The following is a 24,821-nucleotide window of genomic DNA, read 5'->3' on the forward strand; positions in this document are numbered from 1 at the left end:
AAGTTCCGCAATACAAGCAAAGATACCAGCAAACCTTCCTCATTTCGTTTGCAAAATCAAAATATTGTTGCAACTCTCCCCTAATAAGAATGTGTAGGGATTACAACACTATGTAAACAGATTTATCATGGGATAAAAATGTATTTATATCTCAGATAAGTATCATAATTAAGAATAATGTGTTATTGTAACCAGCAAAGTATGCATTGTTGAATTTTATTTAATATTTTCTTTGAAGATTATTGTAATATTTTAATATAAGGGTGTGTTTACAACTTATTTTTATGTTTTTTTGGCATATCTTTTGTGAAGTGTTTTTGTAATAAGTGTTTTGAAATGTTTTCCCTTGGGTTATTGGGAAAACGAAAAATATGTAAATAAATAAATAAATTACTTACACTTCTTCAAAAAGGTTCTGCTCCAGGCTGATGTGCAGAGCTGCACTGCAATTCTCCTATCCAATTGTCCTTATTAGTAAATCTGGTTGCATAACAGCAGCACTAGTAGTTCACAGTGCCCACTTCTTCTAATGGTGCTTCAGATATCACCTCCAATGATCCTTCAGAGGATAGATATCTCAGAAAATTGAGCAAACCACAAACTTCCAAAAACCTCAAGCACCTAGTACTTTCCTGAGGCAGTGTCATAGTCCCAATGAGATTTTGGCTTTAGGGCGTGGAGGGGTAAGAATGGAAGGAATGTCTTGACGACAGTTTTTATAGGCCTTATGAAAAGTTGTCAGCATGAAATGAGATGAAATGTGACCTTGTACATATATGTATACATTTCAAACATTACTGCGATCATCTTGGAGTCCCGGTATTACATTTCCAGCAATGTTGACATTGAATTTCATTCTTAAGGTCAATACTAACGGATCCTGTGAACAATGTTTTATGTTAAAATCGTGGTTAATTTCAATTTCCTGCGTAACATATACACAGAGTGGCATTTCTATTCCCGTTTCAGTTCAACAAAGCATAACCCTGAGAGATTGAACCATAATATAACAGGACACCTGCTATCTAACAACAAGTGATTCAGTGTTCTGTGGAACAATTCAATACTGTACATGTGACATATTTACCTCCGATTTCAAGACAATTCAGTCCAGAAAAATGAAAATACCATAAAAAAATACGACAAAATGTAAACAAAAATGAAAAAGTTGTTCGATAAAAAATAGAAGGCAATTCGTGATTAAGATGTAGGTATACTTGAAATTCTAAATGCACTCGGCAAAAGCATCAGGATGAGGAAAATACAGTGTCTAAATACACCTTTGTTATAAGGATAACTAAATGAAATTAGACACAGAATAAGATAAAATTCATTATAATCAATTAAGATATGTAAATTCTTTTTAGTAAACAAAAACCTCTTAGTACACCAGAATGCCTCGAAGAGCCTGATGTACATATTTACAAGACGTTTCCATGTGAAAAAAATTATTAAGACTTGTAAAAATCTTGAGTTAGGAACCAGAGAATCGTTAGCTGCATTCTTCTTTGATTCTAAGTTGGCTCCCTGCTTTTTCTGCTTCCTTCACCCTAGGAGACATAGATAGAGAAAAACAATTATTAGACACAGAATGAGACCAATACAATGTAACAATGAACACCTCCCAACAAACATTACGTATGGAAGTACATATGTCACACCGAACAATATAGCTGACCTGTCAAATCAAGTTTGAATAAATATAGTGCCCAGTACTTGGCATTGAGAAAGTTAATCATTAGAAATTTAATAACATACATAACATGCTTCCATAGTATTGCATATACCCAGCCAGCACAAACCATCAAATTTCTTTTTGGCAGCTGGATGTCATCCAGATGCAAAGAGTATTAGTGCATCCTTTCATATAGATGCCATCCATATGCCGGACCGCTGCCGAGGGGATGCGGAAAAGAGATACCGCCGCACTTAAAGAGATGCCGAGAGGATGCAGGAACAAGTGCACGAATATGCTGCCATCTAACGGCCGAAAATTGAACTCGGTCGAAATAGCATTTCTGTATTGCTTGCTTGGTTCTCTTTATCTCAGGATTGTTTAAAACAACTCAGGATAAATCGGAGCACGTTTATTTCATAAGTATAACTTTAATGACGCAGCATAAAACAAGAGACAGACGAACACTGGACTACACATGAGGAATACAGGGATACAGGCGTACACAATACAACACATGAGAACTTCAGTACAACATTGCTATCCATCGGAGTCCAAAACAAACGCAGAGTTCAAATCCAGGAGAGTAGAGGCCAATGAGTGAGCGAGGGTCGATACCGGGAGATTAGTCAAAATTGCAGCAATGGTCAGAATTAAAAAAAGTCACAATAAAACACGCCTAACACAACACTCGATCTACGAGGCTCCAACACGTCGAGAAAGGGAAAGATGGCTACCAGCCGACAAGTCCATACCTACTGCTGTAGTCATTGGCAGTTCCGTATGTTCGTGAAAATCTTGAATGCAGTGAATAATAATAATAATTCTTAATGTTTTATAATAATTAATGCGAGGATTTGCAGACATTATTAAGTATTAAACCACATTATGAAAAATATGGCATACACAGGCGCAACTAGCAAAGGATGGCAAAAAGATATTTGGAACCTAGCGCATCCTGTCACACATTGCATCCTCATTGCATCCACCTCACATATAGATGCAGTATGGGCTGTGCCGGCTGGGTAACTATATAACGTGCTTCTATATGTTCTCAACGTTCTTCTATACTATTAATGAGTATTTGAGTTCGTACCTTGGCCTAACATTGTAATATTTTATTTGATATCTTGACGTGCCCTATATACCAGCCTAGTATGTGACAGTTTAGTCTAGTAAGTGTACAGTTTCACGTGGATAAATAAAAAAAATTCAAATTCATGGATGCTTCAGACACTTTCCATTTACACACCCAGAAATTGAAGCTATGTTAGACTGAACTTATTTCTGTCCAAAGCTATTTGGCTATTTGACATTTGGTGAAGGAGTGAGGCGAGGCTGTCCTCTATCGCCGCTGCTTTTAACGTATACTCTGAGGAGATGGTAAGGGATGCAGAGGATGAGTTGGATGCTGGAGTTAAAGTGGAAGGAATGTTGTTTAAATTAGTTATATTAGCAGATGATCAGGTATTAGAAATGGCCTGCAATCCTCAACACAAATTGAAACTCTTAATAAGTCCATCATGCATGAGCTATATACATTTAACTTCAAATCTTGTCATCTGCAGGATAAAAAAATAACTCCTTCAACTTCAACACCTGTAAAGGAATGGCAAAAGAAATATTATTACTGATAGTATAATACTACATTCAAGAAAACCACCAAAGGATGACCTCAAAGCAGCTTCACTGCTCTCAATGATAACTATCACCCATTCACCCCAACTTCTACATCCCCTGTCCAAGTTCCTTGCTATTAAGTACATACTTCATTCAAGGGAACTTAAATTACTAGGAACTTAAATAATGTTTCAAATACCAATTTATATACACGTACCTCCAATAGGGTAGTTTCCTTCATCAACGAAAACGAAAGGCATTGATTGCGATTCGTTACCCACCATTAAGTGTATTCATAATATTATACAAATTACTTGGTTTTAGATATCCCACTTTAGACGAATAGCAATGGTCATTTTTAACCGCATTTGAAAAAGGCCAGATTGGCACCCATGCGATGCCACTCCACGTGAAGTCACAGGGACCTAGTTTCTATACGAAGGAGTTTTACCTCGTCTGAGATTACCAATGCATGCATGAGGTACAGAGCTCAGAGAAACATCTCTTAATAATCACCTATTAAAACTGCCTATGGTGGGAAAGTTTCCTTCGTTTTATAAAGTATTAATACTCCTTATTTTAGCCAAGCGCTACCTGCTAGCAGGGTACTGTGCTACCTGATAGCAGCTTGCATTACAGCAGTGCACATATTCTCGCCCCAAGGTCACCTCACTTCGGCGGCAGCAGGAACCACAATTGCGTCACATGGGCTTTTCCAAGCATTCATACTTAGCCATTATGTTTTTGCGCGCTTGCAAATTTTCACTTTTCATTTTATCGCGAAAAATAGATATTGCCATTTAAATATCTAAAAGCTTGAAATGCATACTCCGGGAGTAATAATCTTTCGATTTAGGCAATAAAAAAATAATAGGAAATTACCCTATTGTGAACATCATGGAAAAATTTCATACAAATTGCTTTGTTATATTTGAAGTAGGTATGCATATTGAAACATAGTCAACATTTTAATTTATTCTTCTAATGATTCACCAACTAACCCTTGCTCTAACTTAACTCTTTGTAATTGCAATCCGACAACAAACGATATACATAATTAGGCATGGGTCAGTTTGGTTCTTAGGTTCTCGGTTCCACCAGTGCTTGAGCTCAGAACTGGAATTGTAACCGCAGCCAAAGAGAATGAGTGCCAAAAAAATGAATAACATAGTCTAAAGCTTTTCTTTTAACATTATAAACTTACAATAGTGTAATGCAATCAAAGCAATCCCTCGAGAGATTCACTGATACATTAATTTTAATATGATGAATAATACCAATGCCACATTGTAGCACGAGATTTCTCTCAGAACTTTATCAGGTAGATTAAAAAATTTGGGAGAAAACCGAAAAATATAGAGTGACTTAACAAGCTCATCAATAAAAATCTGCCGCTATAAGCATGAGGATATTGATCCTTCGTTTGATATGTAACTTAACTTTTAGAGAGAAAAATTTTAGATGGGTACTTAAAAAAATGCCACTAAAGGCCTCTAATAAAATTGACTCTGATGTCCAAAATCCTCCTTCCTATTTGCTAACCAGCTTCACATAGGAGTTCCCGAATTTTCACGATTTAAAGAAAAGCAAAAACGTGACGGTGAAGTATGAATGCCGGGAAAAGCCCATGTGACGTCATTCTGGTTCCGGCTGCCGCCAAATGAGGCCACCTTGGTGCGAGGCTATGAGCACCACTACGATGCAGGCTGCTAGCAGTAGCAGAGTACCCTGTTAGCAGGTAGCGCTTGGCTTAAATAAGGATTACTAATACCCTGACAAACGAAAAAAATTTCCGACAATAGGCAATTTTAATAAATGATTATTAAGAGATGTTTCTTAGATCTCTGTGCCTCATGCATGCTTTGGTAATCTCAGACGATGTAAAACTCCTGACTACTCGAATAGAATCTGGGTCCCTGTGATGTCATGTGGAGTGGCATCGCACGGCTGCCAATCTGGCCTTTTTCAAATGAGGTTAAAATTGACCATTAACATTCGTCTAAACCCAACTCCTTCAATACCACCAAAGCATACAAAATGATAGTAAAATGTATATAATAAACAACATCACATAATATAAATTAGCTTAATAATAACAATAACAACTACAATATTTTTCAATTGAATAATAAAAATTCATATTAGTAAAAATAATAGAATCAGTAATGAACATTAATCAATGGAGGTCGCACCTTCACATATATCACAAAAGTTGATTTTTTGAGGTATTATTTTGGAAAAAAAAAGGCGTTTTATATGCCCTGAAGTACTTAGTAGTAAATTTTAGTTCATACTTGTAAGAGCAATCCGGGATTATAATTTCGTGACACAATTTTTCTCCAACCTGTATACGCTCCGAAGTGGTGGAACTGAAGAACCGCTATTACCACCACTTCAGCATAAATACACAGGTCAATTGATCATAAAACTCCACTTCTGGTCTGAAGATGCCAGGAAAACTGTCATCACACATGAAGCAATGAAGTGAAAACCCGGAAATCGGGAAAACAACTACATAATTAATAAATTATTTAATTGTATATATGTAAGACTAAATCATACTGTGCATTTATGAGGTTTCAATATCCCCACTCCAAGTTTGACCTCAACTTCAACTGCATTTGAACAGAAGTCTTACCTAAGCAGAGAGATGACATCATATCTCCAATGGGTGGCTTTTCCCTGAAACATCCCTGATGCAAATTCTGAATTACAGTAAAACTCACTTATAACTCACCGATGTAACAAAGTAGTGCCAAGTGAGTTGCCACTCCCTTGGACTTTCCTATGATCGCCAATGTTAATTCCCCGCATGTAACAAGTACGGATGATATAAAATCCCTGCTGTTATGATCAATAGGGTGGTTTCCTATTATTCTTTTATTGCCTAAATCGAAAGATTATTACTCCTAGAAATGTTGCCATTCGTCTGAACCAGTATTTCTAAAACCAAATAATTTGTATATTAAGAATACACTAATGGTGGGTAACGTATCGCAATCAATGCCTTTCGTTTCCTTTTATGAAGGAAACTACTCTATTCTTTAGTTCCTAGGGGAATTATTTCCTCTTAGTAGTAGAATTGAGCGAAAGGGTGCGTCGACGGCAGGGTCATTAGCACCAAATTATTTCCTCTTTTATAAAGAAATTATGGCCATCTATGCTCCTTAACCACTCTTTATCTTAACATAAGTCGTTCTCACACGGGACCATCACCGCATAGTTCTACTGTTGATCTTAAAATCCTTCCCTTTACAGCCGCATGATGGAAAGAGTGAGATGATAGTTAATTGTTACGGATCTGTTGCTTCAAAAAAGGTGATTGAAAGGCAAGGTGAGGTTATAAAATAATTGCCACGATATAACTGCAGCAAGCTTGGTTAGAAGTTCAATCCAAAGTTCACAAGTGTAGGCCCACATGTAACGAAGTTTGGTTAAAACAAAGTAAACTTACAGCACCCTCAACTTCTTTATGCAGGGATTCCCACTCAATCTAAATTATAAAATTCACCGCTTTTTCCAGGTTTTCACGGTCTAAATATCGTCAAATTCACGGTCTGTTGATAAGCCATTTAAGGCAGAAATATTGATGACGTAACAATCACCGCCCGCACATTAACTAAAAATCTATCAACCGCGACAGGTGCAGTGAATTCAAACGTAGCAATGAAAGTGCTATTTCTCATGACGTTACCTATCGATATCAATATTAAGGTGAAGCTTAAGGTTGTGAGTGGCAAAATGGAGGGAGCAGTGAGTTAGGGAAGTAAAGAAGTGTCTGATTTTTCGCCACACTTAATGAACACTTTGTTTGCCAGTCTTCCAATCACAGGCTCAAGATCAATGTGTTGTCATGGCACAAGGCACTAATAATTGCACATCGAATATACGTGTGGAGATAAATGTGGCTCGGCCTTGAAACATGATTGAAATATCTTTTTTTTTCTTTTGATCTGTCAATTGTAGTTCTTTTTCTATAAGTTTGAGAGATTTTTAAGGTTTTATGATGAAATTCACGGCTATTTCCAGGTTTTTTTCACGGTAGACGAAATTCACGGCTTATTCATGGTTTTAAAGGTTTTCACGGTTGAGTGGGACCACTGTTATAAACAGGCTCCACTGTACCAGTTTAATGAACGACTTACTTATTTCTGATCCTATTTATGTTCCTAGATTTGGCCTTACTTAGCCAATTTTGTATTATAGAAATCAGTTCCACTTCAGTTGCACTCGGATTATGATGCCGCACTGTTGCTGTGAAGGAGAAAAGAAATATATAAATTTCAAATACAGAATAAAACTTGTACTGATACACGACAAGGAAATTTATAAAATTAAAAAATATACTACAATAAAACATTTAAAAAATTTGCACATAGTAACCATTGAACTGTACGCATGGATGAATGAGAAAAATCATACCAGTTTCCCAGAAAAAAATTCAATACCAAATGCACATTAAAAAGCAATTACATATGAGCTAAATATTTACAAAGTAACATTACTCATAGTAGTTATGAACTTTAATATAAGATATAGACCTTGATAAGATAACTTTAAAGCTTCTCTTTCTTTCTTTCTCTAAGATAACTTTAAAGCTGTGTATATTAGAGAGAGAGAGAGAATGCATGAGTAAGATGACTTTCATGATACGTAAATGGGGATGTCTCACCTTCAATAACACAGTAAATATTCTTCAGAGAAAAAAAAATCTTTTTTCCTTTCTTCCCAAGCCAGCTATATTTTTCTGCCACTGAATCAGACACGAGATATCTTAAAACTCTGACGGCAATGTCCTTTGTGCTTCGTCCACCAATTTTTTTCAATCTCAAAACCTGCAAGAACATCAAATCCCAATGTAATTATAACAAAAACCTACACAGTACTTTACCTTTAATATCAATTATGGTTTGAACAGTTAAATCATTATCAAGGTGATACTTAATAGGTATAATACCTTAATAATGATACATCATTGACCATTACCATTGCTGGTAATAGTCTCATTGTTGATTGGACCACGTGATTTTCCATTTCCTGGACAATTAAGCCTCAAGGCTAAAGCAGACAGCATGCAAACAGACAATTTAAAAAAAGGCAGGACATCTACAAATTCCAGATATCTGGTGCCCCAAAATACAACCAAAAACCCTCTCCAAAACTTTCAGAAATATGCACAGGAGAGAAAATATCGGAGGATATTTCTCAAAGGGCATATATGTAGTAAGCACCAGAAACTTAATTTGCAACATAAGGTTAATTTCATTACCAGATTCCAATGAGTTACTTCATTTCCTAATTCTGTGTTCAAGGCAATCAATTCATGATTTGATTTCACAGGTAGATTGACGCTCAGCTGAAAGTCACCATTTTCCAAGATGCTGTTTTCAGTGAAAGTATTTTCAGATCTCTGCTTCTGCCCTTGATTTTCCAACACACAGTCCATTTTTTGTGTAATTGTGTCCAATCTGAGTGAAATCGAGTCCAACATTTGTTTAATATCAGTGAAATTTTGAAAAAGCTGATCCTCTACATCATTGGAAACTGCAATTTACCATGAGAAAGAAAAAAAATTATCAGAAGAAAAAATTACAATTTTAAATAGAGAAAGATTTAAACCATTAATTGATTTTATAAAGAATTTAAGTTGTAATGGCATCAATACAGTATAGGACCTTAAACCTGGAAAGTTTGTCCTACACACCAAACACTATGAGTGCCACTCATTACTCATTACATGCATTCCTTTAACCCTTTCACTGCGGTTCAATCTCAGAAAACCTTCTCCTCACATGCGGCGAAAAGGTTAAAATGAGTTTCATTGAGCCATGGAGCAGGTACTTCCAGGATAGGCGGGCGTGGTACACCCTCGTAGGGTCGCAAATCCGGGACCCTTTCCTTGACGAGCTCACCTTCGCTGGCCGGTCTCTAGGACCCTCCAAGCGGGGGGCCTTCCTCCCGAAAAGTGACCGCTCTGACTGCAATTTGATAATCAACCAATCAATCCAATCATCAAAAAATGATTGTTTGCATCGCACTCCTGCCAATCAAGCAATCAATTAAATCTTTGAACCGTGTTTCTGCGATGAAAAATAACAATTTTATTAACTTTGCTAAAACATGGCTGTGGACCACCTGATATTGGCAATTATTCTAGCAAAGTTAACAAAATCGTTATTTCTCATCGCAGAAACACGGTTCAAAGCCGTACTTGATTGCCTGATTGGCAGGAGTGTGATGCAAACAATCATTTTTTTGATGATCGCATTGATTGAAAGATTTTCAAAATGCAGTCAGAGCGGTCACTTTTGGGGAGGGAGGCCCCCCTGCTCGAAGGGGCGAAGAGAGGGGCCAGCGAGGGTGAGCTCGTTGAGGAAAGGGTCCCGGATTAAGGGCCCTTCGAAGTGCTTCGGTGGAAGTGCATGGCAGGGAAGAATAAAAAGTACATTCACAGCAGTGAAAGGGTTAAAAACTAAATAATAATTACATTTTCCAGATACTGCAACAAAGTGGAAAATTGATACTATAATATTTGGTGAAAATATAGCTTTACAGTACTATACAGTCCTACATTATTTTATAGTACAGTATAGAGACAATAAGGCCAATTTTCGTTGGTTCTTCACCAAACTTAGTATAAACATATAACTTATTTCAATTTATAAATAATCTTAGGGGTGGGTGAAAGCGCTGCGAAGACAAATAAAAGATGACTAATACAGTGACTTCTCTTGATGTCGGGGGGTAACTTTTATGCTGCACCAGCCAGCCATAAGTTTGGTGACAATCTGACAAAATTGGCATTTACATATGAATATAATGCTACCAAATATTCAAGGGAATTTACAATTAAAGAGTGGATGCAGGACTGGTTATGTAGTCGCTCACTTACTCCAGAAATTGCAATTCATAAGATAAGCTCAGAAGATTGAAAGAAAAGAAATGTCAAGACAAAAATAATCTTCCCTACTTGGCTTAGGGGTGAGTTTTCCCTTGGTTTAGGGAGTGGTGCCCTTTATTTATTTATCAAATTTTAAATATACAGTATAGTTGCCATTTTATAGTGGCACTGTATAACAAACTAAAGAAAGAGGAATGCCCAAAGAGGAATTTGTTGCATACTGAGAAAAGCAGTTCAAGAGTCATGGTTAGAGATGCATGAAAATCGCAAATGCGATAAATGCGATGTGCACAAATAAATGCGACATAGAAGAGACTTTTATGATATTCTTACGCAAATTTGCCTTTTCGACGGCAAAATTCGTACATTTTGTGCCAAGCGTAGTGTAAATGCTCCGCCGACACTCACCGCTTAGAGCATGTGAGCGACTGACCAGCTGGTAGTAGGCTGGGACTCTACATGGCCGCGAACTACGAGTGGGCATGGGCAAGCTACACCTCCGCCACTATATGTCTTATTTTTCAATTTATTGTTGTTCTACAACCTAATTATTCAAAATATTCTGTATTTTGTCATATAACTGTGTTTCACTACACTTTATTGTAATCTACCTCATTATGAAATAAAAAATAGACGCTACAAAATGCTGTAAACTGTTATTGAAAGTGCGATAAAATAAAAATGAAAGTGCGATTTTCACGTATCTCTAGTCATGGTACAATAAATGCATATCATTTCAGTGAATGTGTGGTGGTAATCATTAATAAATTAAATATCTCCACAGAAAACCTTTGAATGAGTATTCTCTCACCCAATACACGCTAATAAACTTACTATGACAAATAGGTTTCCCTCTATCGTTAATTGCAAAAGGTCTTTCATTTTCATCACAATGAGGTGCATTATCAAGAAGTTCACTTAGTTCTTCAACATCACTCATGGCTTCACCATTTACATCTTCTTCCAATCCACTTGCATTTGGTTGATCTTCAGTAGCTGCCTCTTCTATTTGTCTAGCCTCAAACCACATTTGAGCCTTGTTCTGCTTTCTTCTTCCTTCCAGATAACCAGCTAAAAAGTAGAGAGAACAGCCTGAGTGAATGAGTGACTAGCAATAGGTATAACATAAACTGGCATTTGAGACTTCACAGCATTACACTACGGAAACACTTTGCCTAACCTTGCATACCTCTATTGTCTTTGACACTTGAGTTCATTTTTGGGTACCTACATCTCTTCCCTCATAATGTAAAAAATAAATTAATTAATTTACCATAGTCTGAATTAGTTAAATGAATCATAAATAGGGTCTATGGCCATGGCATGCAGTTACCATATATGTCTGAATATAGTCCCCCCTTTTTTTCCAAAAATGCCCAGGGCAAAGTAATGGGGGGGACAATATTCAAACACATTTTTTTAACTTTTCCCAAAACTGAAGCCTCAAAATTAGGGGGGGGGGACTATATTCGGAGAAATACGGTATATTCCTTCACAAATACAAATACAGCACTCCCTGGGATCGACTGACGATGGGTTTAGCAAACAATCTGGATTGGTTCTCTAGAACAGTTTAATATTTAAGAGTATGTCTACTGTAATACATATAAATTTCAGTAAAATGAGTTTTTTTCTCCTTCTTTTTTTGACCTCTTATTTAATATGTACTACATTAGTTTCTTGGAGTGCAGCTCTTGTATTGAAAAAATAAAAATGCAAGTTTTTGCCAAAACATTTCATTTTAATTTCAGTATAAAATACCATTAAAAGAACATAAATGCAGGGACTAACAATGAGAGGGTTTGATATTTTGTGATTTTTCCGGGTATTCTTCCATGTTTATCCATTTTGTAGGACAATATTTCGCCAACGTTCCAGTTGGCTTCCTCAGGTCCACTGACCTTCTGGACTCTGGTCCTCACTGAACCTCAGGTCCACTGAACTGGACTTCAGTGGACCTGAGGAAGCCAACTGGAACGCTGGCGAAATATTGTCCTACAAAATCGACAAACGTGGAAGAATACCCGGAAAAATCACTAAATATCATCATAATCTCCGCGGAAGCCTACTTGGAAAAATGAGAGGGTTTGTTTCCCCCTCCCTGGAATGAAGATCTAAGGTGTGGATTATAAAGGCCTTTTTACATGGGGCACATGATTGCGCAGGTTAGAATTGCATTTCATTCTCAATATGGCATGGAATCGTGCGAATGCACAAACAGAATTAGAATTGGCTACTTTGCCATCTCAAGTCCATGCATTGTCGCATGCGTTCTAGCAATTCAATGCTTTACATGACGCAATTTTAATTGCACCTTCGTACACACGTCAGATTGTGCAATTGTCAGATTGTGCCCCGTGTAAAATGGCCTCAAGACTGGACGTTCTAAGACTGGAATGAGAATTCACTCTCATCATCCTTCTATGTGTCCAGCCAATGAAAACAGAAAAATTGTGATTATGTAAATCTTATGTGATTTGCTTATGCAATGGATAAGAATTTTAAAACACCCAAAATTACTTCAGTACTTTTAGATAATATTACCTATAATAATGTAATCTTAGGTTTTCCCGGCGTATCAAGTGCAGTAAAGTTTCTTGGGTTTTTCACTGCTTGATGTTGTCTATGTCTCCCGACATTTCGAGCAGGAACTTGCTGATCATCCTCAGGGGATCTTCCGAATGCCGTTCTTCGAAGTTTGTCCAGTATATATACACCCCATCCGTGGTCAGGTGTAATCTGTTTACAGGATTAATCAGGTTGCACCTGACCTCGGATGGGGTGTATATATTCTTGACAAATTTCGAAGAACGGCATTCGGAAGATCCCCTGAGGATGATCAGCAAGTTGCTGCTCGAAAATTCAGGAGACACGGACGACATCAACCGGTGGAAAACCCAAGAAACGTTTCTGCATTATATTTATGTATTTACAAAGACAGGGAATAGCTTAGTTAGCACACATTGTATTTAAAATTTAGATTTATTCAATGCAAGCCAACAGGGTTCCCACTCTAACTGAATTATAAAATTCACTGTTTTTTCCAGGTTTTCACAGTCTATATTTCGTCAAATTCACCGTCTGTTTTTTTTTATTTTAAGAGTGAATATCGATCACGTATAAATCACCTCTGCACATTTACTAAAAATTTAACAGACTTGATAAACACCGGCAATGCAAACGCAGCAATGAAAGTGCTCTTATTACGTCGCCTATCGTTAGCAAAATTTAGAGCCGGCTAAATGCTGTGAGTGGGAAAATGGAGGGTGGCAGGGGAAGTGAGGATTAGCACTAGAACCGCTGAACTTTCCAACCCCACCAAAACCACGGCATGGGACTTTTTTGTCCCATTGACAAAATACGTTTATCCTGTCGTGTTTAAGTATAATTGACGGTTTTTTTGTGGTTTGTGTGAATAAAACACGTGTTTAGGTAATGTTTAAAACATTTTATTAAGTATAACTAGGAATACAGTAAACTTATTTTGACAACAAAAGTGTTGTTTGTCAAGAGGGGTGCAGCGCCGGGCAGAGATGACGCAGCCGGCTCTGCGTGAGTAGGCAGCCAGCACAGTGCACAGATTACTCCCTTCTGTGCTTCTAACTGGCAGAATAACGGTATCTGTGCATCGATCCCCTTTGTAATAAACTGTTATTATGCAAAATACAAAATAAGTGTACAAAAAAAACTGAAATTGTATGTTTTCCCCATATGGGGCAAAAAAGTCCCATCCCGCAGTTCTAAGTAAATCGTCGTTTTTCTCGTGAACCAAACATCGTACAATATGTTCGATATGACCATTCGAAAGAGCATAAAAAATGAGTAAAAGTCAGTAAAGTTCAAAGGGATCAAACCACTAGTACATGAATGGCAAACATTTGCAAAGGGCGATGGGACAAAAAAGTCCCGTCCACGGTTCTAGTGCTAATGAGCACTTTGGTTACCGGTCCTCCAATCACAGGCTTAAGGTCTGTGTCTCGTCATGGCACACGGACCAATAATTGCACTTCAAATATGCATGTGCAGACAGTTGCGTGGACAGTGTCTGCGAGTGACTGACCTTTAAACATGATCCACTTACAGTACACTACCAATTATCCGGGCTAATGATGGAGAGAGATGACACGAATATTCGGAAAACACAGATAATCCAAACTTTCACTTAAATGTCTTGCAATGTTCATAATTTACCTAAAACGAACAATATAATATTATGCACTGAATAGTAGAGGCCTTCACGTTGTAGAAATCCATCTTACTGATTTGTGAATGAAAAACTTTGCTGTTTCTACAATTTGGAACTTTATTTTCCTGACTAGTTTCGATACACTGTATCATATTCATAGGACTAGCAGTGGAAAATAATGGCTATAATAGCTATGGAAAATAAAGTTCCAAATTGTAGAAACAGCAAAGTTTTTCATTCACAAATCAGTAATAAAATATTATTTAAATATTATTATTTATGCAGTTATTCAGCTTTTTATAGTGCTTCCCGAGCTCAATGAGAGCTTTCTTTGCCAGTTCGCAATCTTTTTAGCGGTGATAACATGGCTGTAATCTTATCACTAATGCTCCATGTAAGGCCTGATTTTGAAAATCACACATCCGTGGCTGCGTGATCACGGATAAAGAAAAGTGGTTTGCACGAATGCTTCAAAACCACTACCCGACATCGGAAAATACACCATCACGCACCACGCCACGTAGTCGCGTCTCGCACAAGTTGCGTGGGTTGCAACTGCCGCGGGAAGTGTATCCGTGATCACGGAGCGCGGTCATGCACTGCGAAGCTTGGAAAACAGAAACACAGTACTCCCGTGAATGCAGCTAGTGCGCGTTCGCTTCCGTATTACGAAAGGGATTCTAACGGAAGTAATAAGCCCGGTGAATCCTGGTATTAGTGCAGTAATTCCAGTGATTTTGCGTCGGATTTTATTTTTTTACCAAAATTGCGGAAAATATTGAGCGAGAGTGAAAAATCATACATGGATAATCCGCAACCAGTATAAATCGCAGCCGGATAATTGGGAATCTGCTATATTATTTTTTCTTTTGAACGGCCACTTTTAGTTCTACAATCAAGTTTGAGAGGTTTTCAAGGTTATATGATGAAATTCAAGGTTTTTTTCAAGTTTTTTCACCGTAGACGAAATTCACGGTTTTAAGGTTTTCACGGTTGAGTGGGAACCCTGAGCCAAGATGCTGCTTCGACCTCATAAGGAATAGCAGAGGTCATCTCGCAATCTATTCTTCGTGTTTTTGAATCATACTTGAGTCAAGAATGCAAAATATTTCGTACCTGTGGTCTTGTCCGAAATTCTACGTTTCGATGTGGCTGTAAAAATTCTACAAATATAGCACAATTAAAATTAAGTAATTAAACATGCCTAACTTTGACATGCCTTAAAACAGAAAGCATAAAAATACTACTTTTTTATTTTTCATATTGATAACAGAACATTTAAACTCATAGGCGGATCAAGGGGGGCACGTGCCCCCCCAGAAAGAAATCCTGGATCTGCCCCTGTTTAAACTACCCGCAGAGAAATTTAAATAAAATGAAAGATGGCCTTTTTTAATAATTAATTGATAAATAATGACTAATTTTTATTGTTTAAACAAGTCCTATTTGTTTATTATTGCTTCAACTGACTTGCAAGTTATGTCAAAATGTGCAAAACTGAATTTTCTTCTAAATGAAATAATAACCAATGCTTTATGGGCCATGGTTCCTTAGTAATCAGCATGTATGTGAGTTTTCATTTTTTACTCTGAGGCCTGACTCGGCAATGTTCAAAGGATGGTAAATATATAACAATTTAGTTCTGAGCTTAGACAAAGTGGCCATTATTCATCACAAGGATACTGCTTTCATAAATATAACTTTCTGAGAAATCGGTGGTGGTCACCTGACATGATTTTGCACTATTTGCCTGATTTGAGATAAAAATGGCCCTACTACAAACACATTTCAGGCCAGAAAATGTGTGTCAAACTGGTACAATATTATGTGAAATGAATTTGAAATAAAAGATTTGAAATTCCCGATAGGAGCGAAAATTCCTGAATAATTCTTGCATAATTCCAGGGGCTAAAAATTCACGCACAATTCCCGTTTTTTCCTGGTTGCTGGACACCCTGTAATATAAAACACCACATGTCTTCTCCAGATCAGTCAGATGCAGAATCTCTCCGCACAGGAGAGCAAATTTCCAATTGATTATCTTAGTGTAACCCTCCTCTGATTATTCACATCAATCACTTCGTAAACCAAGAATCACCAAGAATCGAATCACAGAATTTTCAAAATGCTATCCAGGTTGGTTGATCCCCTGGAAATTTGATGTACAGGCCAGATTTCACATTTTAACCCTTTCCTGCCAGTGTCGCAGAGAGGAAAATGTTTTATATGCTATGACTCTATGAGTAGCATGATATTATTTTAAACATTTCTCCATAGAGCTATTTCTTGGGAGGAGTTACCCTAGTTTCCTTGTCCCTCCAATTGGGGACCCAACTCATTAGGGGGCCCAGCTATTACCCTAGGTAATGGACTAGACCCACTAACCCTTTCTCAGCAGGAGTCCATTGACAAGTCATTAGCAGTTTTTTTAAAGAAATATTTCCAATGATTTTCAATTTCAAATTCAATTTGGATATCTATTCAGTTTCTAAACTTTGTATTAGATAGATAGAAACTTGGTATGTACACAATTGTTATTCATGTACATCTAATGCTGCCACCAGGCAATAGCCCACTTGCAGCAATGTATAATAATACATAATAATAATAATAATAACTTACTCATTTATAACAATAACTAACATTTTTGAGCAACATAGAACTCTAGCCCAATCAGAGCACTTTGTGCAAAGTTTCTGTGGTTTAAAAATGGTGCATTTTCAACGGAAACATCATAAGTAATTTCGGTTCCCACTGGAATCAGCCGTTTTAATTTCAAGAAACAATTTTTCTCTACCCTGAATGTTCCTGTATGAACCAATAATTTTTTTTTAAGATTTTGAATTTCACATTGAAATTTGTTGCCCAGCAACATGGTAATACATTTATACATCCCATCAATGATGGCACTGGGCAGCATGATGCTGGCAACTGGATTATTACCCTTTATGGACATACCTTAACTCAAAGTTATTACATATTATTATTACAAAAGCAACAGAAATGAAAGGCTGGAAAGACACGGATCAATTGTGTTCACTGTTCACTGAGTGAAAATTCATCAATAGTAATAATACAAACAGCTGTAGTAATTTTCCACACCATTTCATTTGCCTAGCCAGTTTCAATGTTTACACATCGTTATCAAGAGCTGTCTCTTGATAATGGCTTGTAAACATTTAAACCAGTTAGGCAAATAAAATAGTGTGAAAAAGTACTTCAGCTGTTTGTACCATTACTGCTGAAAACACTCTCAAAAGTGAAAGTCAACTGTAAGGTATTCCAACCTGATGTCTTATGCTTAAGGGAAGAGTGACGTAGTACATCTTGGCACTCACATGATGAATCCAGGATTTCATTAATAGGCAGCAACTTCCATGACCTTTTAGGAGGTTCCCTTAAATAAACAGCTCTCCTTATAGCCTTGCAATTAGTGGTTTTAGGGAAATGTGTCCATTGTCCACTTCTGCTGACCCACAAGTCTGGCACAAGTTCTGCATAATCACCCACATCAACGATCAAGAAGTTACCCTGGCGGGAATCCATTCCTCTGGAAAAAATGGCAAATTTAAAAATGCTGCCAACATCATCAACAATTCACATATAACAGCCATACTATGAAGAAAAGATAAGTAAAAGTCTTAAATGAAGCATCGGCCTCCACTAGATAGAAGGCATTCAAGATAAGGGTATGGAAGATGATGAAGAATGTGAGATGGACAGAGAGGAATAGGAATGAGGAAGTTCTTGACATGATGAAACTACTTGGGGAAATAAATAGGATAGAAGGCAGAAGTGCCGATGTGGAATTCACTGAGGCAAGAAAAGTAGCTTAAAACCATGATATGTGTACATGGAAGAGTGTTGAGTAAACAAGAAAGGGTGAGGGATACAAAAGGGTTGTTTAATGTAAATTACAGAAAAAGGTCTTTTGCCAAGTATTAAAAGCAGATTCAATTTGGGAAGAGGAACAGAGGAGATGATGAATGAAATGTACAATATGTCCAGTGGCAGAGCCAGGGTGGGGGTCCGGACCCCCCCCCCCCCCCCCCAAATATAAAACACAATTATTTTCCTTGATGAAATAAAAAATATTGAAAAATCATGAATTTACAAAATATTTCATCAAAAAATGAAGTTTTTTTCGATTATGGAAAGTGTTAGAATTAATTTAAAACCCTCTACTTAGTACCCTGTTTTAAAAAAATTTCCACCCTGGTTTTGGACCCCCCCCCCAAACGACATTCCAGGCTACGCCACTAATAATGTCATTAGCTAACTTTAATTTCATGCACTTTTCCAGGGGTGCTCAAGCCAAATGGGTATGCATATAAATAGAGTTTATTTGCATTTACCATCCAAAGAAAGTAAGGTCCGTATTGGAAAAAAACTGCCGATTCAATTGAATTTCACAATATTCAAATGAATTTCCCAATATACAATTGAAAAACTATTTCCATTGAAAATTTTTCCCAAGAAAAAGTGCCAAATTACAATTGACTGCTTCAATTGAATACTTCCAATAAGGGAGCAACTCCATATCATCCAGGTTCTATTAAAACTGAGCTTACTACTGCTGACGTGCCTAGTTTCAGCAAAAATAGCTCCTTTGAAAACATAATTAGCATTCACAATCAAACTGCTGCAACTGATCATGATTTTGACACCCAGATCATACTTAGAAGTATATATTTCACTGAAGTATCTATTCTTAAATTTGAATATCTAATATAGACTAACTGACATTTCAAAGTATCTCCCAGATATACAAGTATAAGTACCTCCCAAAAAATTTGATCATGATGCTCAAGGCATAAGTCTTCCACAAATCCTTTACGACCAAGCCTTAACCCCTCAAGCGTGACTTTAAATTCCCGTGGTCCTTTTCTCAGTGTGTGTGACGCAACGTCTGCGTCATCTGAATGCCATGCCTCAAGGGTGTGCGACACATTATAGGCATCCAAATGTTTCATTAGGTATTCCTATCTATTAAGCTTCCATATACGTACTTTTAGTGAGTATGTGAGACACTGCCTGTTTTCGTTCTGTGCCTCTTAATTGCCTTTGTTTGTGAGCTCATATTTTTTTAGAATATTTGTTCCAGCTGATGCCATGATGCTTCCTCTAGGAGTGGCGTCTGGTGTATGCTCATGGTAGATAGTCTTCCACTTCCACTCCAATTTATGTGCTTTCTTAGAATGTGCGTTATTATATGGGGACACTGAATGCTTTCCTCTGTGGTTCATTATCATGTTTTTCTGCCTCGTCCTTTCCTTTCTCTTTCACCGTGGCAATGATAGTGAAGGCACAGACTGTCCAGGCATTATCACTCAGTGCCTCTTGGAACCTCGAAGACCTGCCAGCATCTGGTATCTTATTTAAAACGTTTGAAGCTGAGCGTTGGGTTTTTTCATGCCTACGTTTGCTTTGGTGGTTTTATTTTTTTTGGCCTTGGCTCCTTAGTTGGCCATGCCTTCTAGCTCTCGTGAGTAGTCCGACGAGCCTGTGCTTGATGCTCTGGAAGAAAAGAGTGCAGATTTTCTGATGCCACTTTGGAAGTTTCAATTGGATACTCCCTTGACTCCAGGTTTCTAAGATTTATACTACCTCCTTTTTCTGTGAATTTTCGAGAAAAAAATTGGGAAAAGATCGGCTGTGAAGACACACCTCTAACCTTTGCGTGTGATTTAGTTGGGAAAAAAAATTGCCTATTCATGTGAAGAGGGTCCCTTGACATTGCAATTATTTTTTGATGATGAAATAATTACAATTATAATGACTGAGACAAATCACTGCATAGCATAGTTTCTTGAAAATTTACGAAGAAAATTCCGAAGCAAAAAAAATTGCTCTTTCCAAAGGGGATTCCCACTCAGGTGGAAATAATAGTACTTCTAGGTTTTCTTGTAATAATGGGAATAAAAGAGAAACCAAGCTTCAGAATGTATTTTATCAGAAAACGTGTATTCGAAACTCCATTTTTTTCTCAACTTAATGAGCAAGGAAAGGTTTTCATGGCTCACCAAATTTCTGTTTTGTGGATAGAAAGAGGAAGGAAGATGTAAAAAAAATGATCCTTACCACTATAACATTTCTCCCATTAATGAACAAAATCATAGCAGGACAGAATTTAGAACAGCACAAAGGACGGCTCTCGGTTATAGATACCGAATGTGCTCAATTGACCAGATGGCATTTTGTTCAACAAAACCCTAACTGAAACATTTACGGTTGAAAGAAGAAAGTGTGTAGTGAGTGAGAAAAACATATAGAGGTATGAGACAAGATACAGATGTAAAAACTGACCAGGAACCTGTGTAGGACTCTGTTTTGAGAAACACCACATACTGGTCAACTACTAAACACGGCAAACAGGGAGCAGGCAAAAGCAAACGGCTCCGAAAATTGTAAGTACGTATTAATAATTATCAAGTTTAAACAATTTTTTAGAGAATATAATTTTTGGAAATTTTTTCGGTTAGCGATTACAACGCTAAAAATATTTTACTTACTGTTTGCAAAAGAGCTTCAGTGCCGCCAAATTAAAGCACCCTGGGTGATTTAAATAGCTACGATTAAAGCACCGTATAGGAACGAAGACGCATAAGCTGTGTCGCACATGCTTGAGGGGTTAGAATTTGTATCCAAAGGTTAAATTAAATGAAAGTTCTCCAAGTCCTCAGTCTGCTGGTCTTCCTTATATACACATCATTCTTCACATGGACTTCCGATACACATCAATAATCCTGCATGCAATGAGTTTTTACGATTTTGGTTACATCACCAATAAATGCCATTTGCTCGAAATAGTTGATTTTGTGGTGTTTTCTTGTTTAAAAATATAAAATTCTATTTTTTCCAAGGTTTTTCAAATTGAAATTTACAATTACTACACATATCCAATTTCTAAAAAATTACTTAAGGCTCAGTTCAACTGAACTTCTCTCTAATGAGTCAACAACAGCAATTCAACTGCACTTCACTAATGAGAAGTGCAGTTGAATTGCTGTTGTTGCTTGCCTAATGGAAAATCTGGGTGGACAGCATGTCAATTTTGGGTGCTTGGGATGTGCTATGAGATGAAAGGATGATGTGAATGGTCAGGAAATGTGTGATGTAAGGGACTTGACATTAAGTTCTCCACTGTAACAGTACTGGTGCCGCTTCAAATAAATACAGAGAATCATCAAAAGAAATTATTCTATGAATTTTAATTCCAAATACAAGAGGAAGTGAGCTCTTAAGCTTTGTTTAAGTTAGATAGTCACTAGGAGGAAGTATGAAAGAAGCCTAATAGTGTTTGTCGTAATAACGAGAGATTTAACGCTGAGGAGGAGGGCCATACTAGAGGGTAGCATACGTAAGAGAGCATTCGTATGCCATTTTCATTCTCAGGAGGTAAAGCTTGTTTGTTTACGGCTGTTTTGGAGTTCAACCTTTTAGTGAGCATTACTACTTATCAAGTGACACGAAAACCCATTCATAATTACATAAAAGGCTGGTTCAATGAAATTCGATGTAATCGAGTTTCATTTATATTACATCTGCAGCTTTCATACAATAGGTGAGAGAATATTAGTGGTCATAAAACCTCAATTAGTTTAAGACTTCAGTTTGAAAGGCACATGCCTCAGTAGAAAATGTTCCCAGTTGAACACGCTGTTGTTTACATACATATGTTGGTGAAGTAGCCGAGTATTGCATTGGAAGTACCTCGCGAATTTTTATCCTATCTGATAATATTATCTACCATCTCGTAAAAATACATTATTAGCGAACGCTTATTAAATTGTCGTATATTATTCACTCAGTGTCGTGCATAAGTTCACGACACTCCACGTTGCTAGGATAGGCGGAATTGATATTAACAAGTCACATGATGGTGACGAGGAAACTCCACGGTTTAATTTAAAAATAATTTTACACCGAGTAATAATGTGTTATAATACGAAGGTAACTTACCTCAGCATTGCTCGTGACTCTGATTAGTTGAAACTGGTTGAAACCAGCAACGAAATTTTCGCGGGTTCTGTCAATGCCACTATTCGCAGGAATTGTCGTCGTGAGTCATCTGTCATTCAAGATGGAGGATGTTCTGGATGAAGTTGGGTCAGCCGAGGAGCTGAGGGTAAGTAATTTTTGATGATTATTTTTGAATTTGAGCCACTGCAATAGTGATAATTGCATTCGGAAAATGATGACAACGATATATAAGAAGTAGCAGCTCATTGTCACGCACTGCACCTTAGTAAATATCGTGTCTCGGTAATTGTTTGGTGAATGAAGAATTTTGCTTTTATTTTCAGAATTTCGAAAGAGCATATCATGATGAAGCTGTTAGAGGAGAGGTTAACGCCACTGTCAAGTTCCAATACGCATGGTGTTTAGTTCGAAGTAAGCTAGCTGCAGACATAAGGAAAGGCATAATGCTGTTGGAGGAATTATTCCAGAATGACAGAGGAGATAGGAAACGAGATTATCTGTATTTCCTCGCGGTTGGGAATGCGAGACTGAAAGTAATTGATCATTTTCGTTGTTTCTTGTGCTGAATAACCTTAAAACATTTGAATTTATTACTGTATTTTGACCATCTAGGAGTACAGCACAGCCTTGAAGTATGTTAGAGCTTTTCTAAGTATCGAACCTGGAAACCAGCAAGTGCTTGCTTTGGAAAGTAACATTAAGAAGCGAATGGATAAAGGTAAGCCGATCTACTTAAGGGTATTAATTGCTGATGTATCCTCTGCCTGTACTTACATATAATGTTGATACTCTTTGCAGAGGGAGCCATTGGAATCGCTTTGGCTGGAGGAGCAGTACTTGCCATTGGAGGTCTCGTAGGCGTTGGCATTGCGTTGTTGAGCAAAAGAAAATAAATTTGTGCAGTTAAATAGGAAATGATTACCCGATGAAGCAAAAAGAGCATGCTACCTCGCTCAAGTGTGAACGTGTGTGTGTGTGGAAGTCACTCATGCTGTACTTTACATCTTACTTTGAATACGCATCATGTATATGGTAGGAAGTCGTGTTTTCCCTCCGTGGAAGTGTTATATTTTGCTTCTCTTAAGGTTTAAAGATTGCAGCAATTATTATGATCAACAATGTATATTTTCGAGATGTTGATGTACCTAAAAGCACCAATTTAAATTAGACATAAACGGGAGCAAGTGAGGTGGTAGATAATCAGTGTTGTGAATTATTTATTTGAAGTTCATTGCCGGCGATCGTGGGAGTTAGCATTCCAAATCGAGGGGGAGGGTTTGCTAGTGTTGCTATAAAATCTAGGGATATACCATGGTGTATATATAGTGTTTTCTTTGATGAATGATTGGTTTGTGTAATGTGATGCAAGTTAGGTCCGTGTTAAATTGCTCCATAGCAGATGTGTCAACGGTTTTATTGTGGAAAGAGTAGGATATTTTTTAATTGGTGTAATGAGCTGATTACCAATTACAGGAGTTGAAGGGTGTGCCCGCTAGTTAATACACACTATAGTGCATTTACAATGAAGTGGTTTTCCAAAACCATGTTGTTCTTAGTTGACGCCTCATATTTAAGTCGTGGAACTTTCCTACCATGTTTATGGGAAAGTGATTCCTAATTTTTTGTAGTCAATATAGGTATCGAGGCTATTCCGTATCAGTTTCATTTCCTAGATGATTGGTTTTTACAGTTCAAACTTTTGCACCATGCATACTTATATTATACTTCAGATCTTGTCTTTTGCTTGTACTGTGTGATCAGAGATTCTGTGTAAGAATCTCATTGGAACTTAGACATATCCATCATATTGAGTTTCTCTATTTTTGTCAAGTATATCTGGTACAATGCTGTTTTTCCCGCTTCAAAAGTCCTAGGGGTGAGTTTGTTGAATACCTACTTGACCATGTTTCCGATCTTGATGCTTGTATTTTGTTTAAAAAATATATAATTAAGGTAATCCATATTTCAGGAAATTCATTTTGAAATATCATTTTAATTCCATTTGTAAATAAACATTCAGCCTCGGGACAAAAATCCTCCTTGGATGCTGGCATTTTAGTTAGAAATTGAAAGCCTAATGTTATTATTTATGTGGCCTCATGTACTTTCAGTGAAAATTTTGCGTCTTAGCTTGTTGATCTGCTTATGGGTATGACAATGTTATGTTGGAATATAACTAGTTCCAATAGATTCCCTGTTGACTCCATTTGGCCATTGGACGTTTTTGATGGAAAATGATTGCCTAATCGTCGTTGATGGCAGCTCACGCAGACGGTAATAGTAGATTTTCCCCGGATCCTTGCTCCGGCTCACACTCACAGTATGATTCTAAGCCCTGCTACAATAGGGTGGTTTCCTATTATTTTTTTATTGTCTAAATCGAAAGATTATTACTCCTGGAGTACTTATTTCATGCTTTTAGATTTTTAAATGACAATATCCATTTTCCGCAATTA

General features: G+C 37.2%; 2 protein-coding genes across 3 annotated transcripts; one reads left to right on the forward strand and one right to left on the reverse strand.

Moving 5' to 3' along the window:
* Window positions 1-1,319: 1,319 nt before the first annotated feature.
* LOC124167809 lies at window positions 1,320-22,433 on the reverse strand. Of its 2 annotated transcripts, none has more exons than XM_046545842.1 (7): window positions 22,345-22,433; window positions 17,721-17,932; window positions 11,031-11,267; window positions 8,565-8,839; window positions 7,968-8,130; window positions 7,441-7,549; window positions 1,320-1,550 (listed from the first exon to the last, which is right to left on the reverse strand). In XM_046545842.1, the coding sequence occupies exons 1-7, from the start codon at window positions 22,350-22,352 to the stop codon at window positions 1,493-1,495; spliced, it is 1,062 nt and encodes a 353-aa protein (XP_046401798.1). In that variant the 5' UTR covers window positions 22,353-22,433; the 3' UTR covers window positions 1,320-1,492. The 2 variants fall into 2 exon arrangements, with proteins under 2 accessions (XP_046401798.1, XP_046401799.1); XM_046545843.1 differs by lacking the exon at window positions 1,320-1,550 and adding an exon at window positions 2,890-3,274.
* LOC124167810 (mitochondrial fission 1 protein) lies at window positions 22,418-24,328 on the forward strand. Its single transcript, XM_046545844.1, has 4 exons — window positions 22,418-22,510; window positions 22,689-22,898; window positions 22,978-23,083; window positions 23,164-24,328. Exons 1-4 carry the CDS (start codon window positions 22,418-22,420, stop codon window positions 23,256-23,258), a joined length of 504 nt encoding a protein of 167 aa, XP_046401800.1. The 3' UTR covers window positions 23,259-24,328.
* The last annotated feature ends 493 nt before the right edge of the window (window positions 24,329-24,821 follow it).

The sequence above is a fragment of the Ischnura elegans genome, chromosome 11 (genome assembly GCF_921293095.1).
Source record: "Ischnura elegans chromosome 11, ioIscEleg1.1, whole genome shotgun sequence".
Lineage (NCBI taxonomy): Eukaryota > Metazoa > Arthropoda > Insecta > Odonata > Coenagrionidae > Ischnura > Ischnura elegans.

Coding starts and splice junctions, on each gene's coding strand:
- LOC124167810 (XM_046545844.1), top strand. CDS start 22,418: ATGCCACTATTCGCAGGAATTGTCGTCGTGAGTCATCTGTCATTCAAG. Junction 22,899..22,977: donor TTGGGAATGCGAGACTGAAA/GTAATTGATCAT, acceptor TTGACCATCTAG/GAGTACAGCACAGCCTTGAA. Junction 23,084..23,163: donor TAAGAAGCGAATGGATAAAG/GTAAGCCGATCT, acceptor TACTCTTTGCAG/AGGGAGCCATTGGAATCGCT.
- LOC124167809 (XM_046545842.1), bottom strand. Junction 8,840..11,030: donor AGGGAAACCTATTTGTCATA/GTAAGTTTATTA, acceptor GGTAAATTGCAG/TTTCCAATGATGTAGAGGAT. Junction 1,551..7,440: donor ATAAATAGGATCAGAAATAA/GTAAGTCGTTCA, acceptor TATGTCTCCTAG/GGTGAAGGAAGCAGAAAAAG.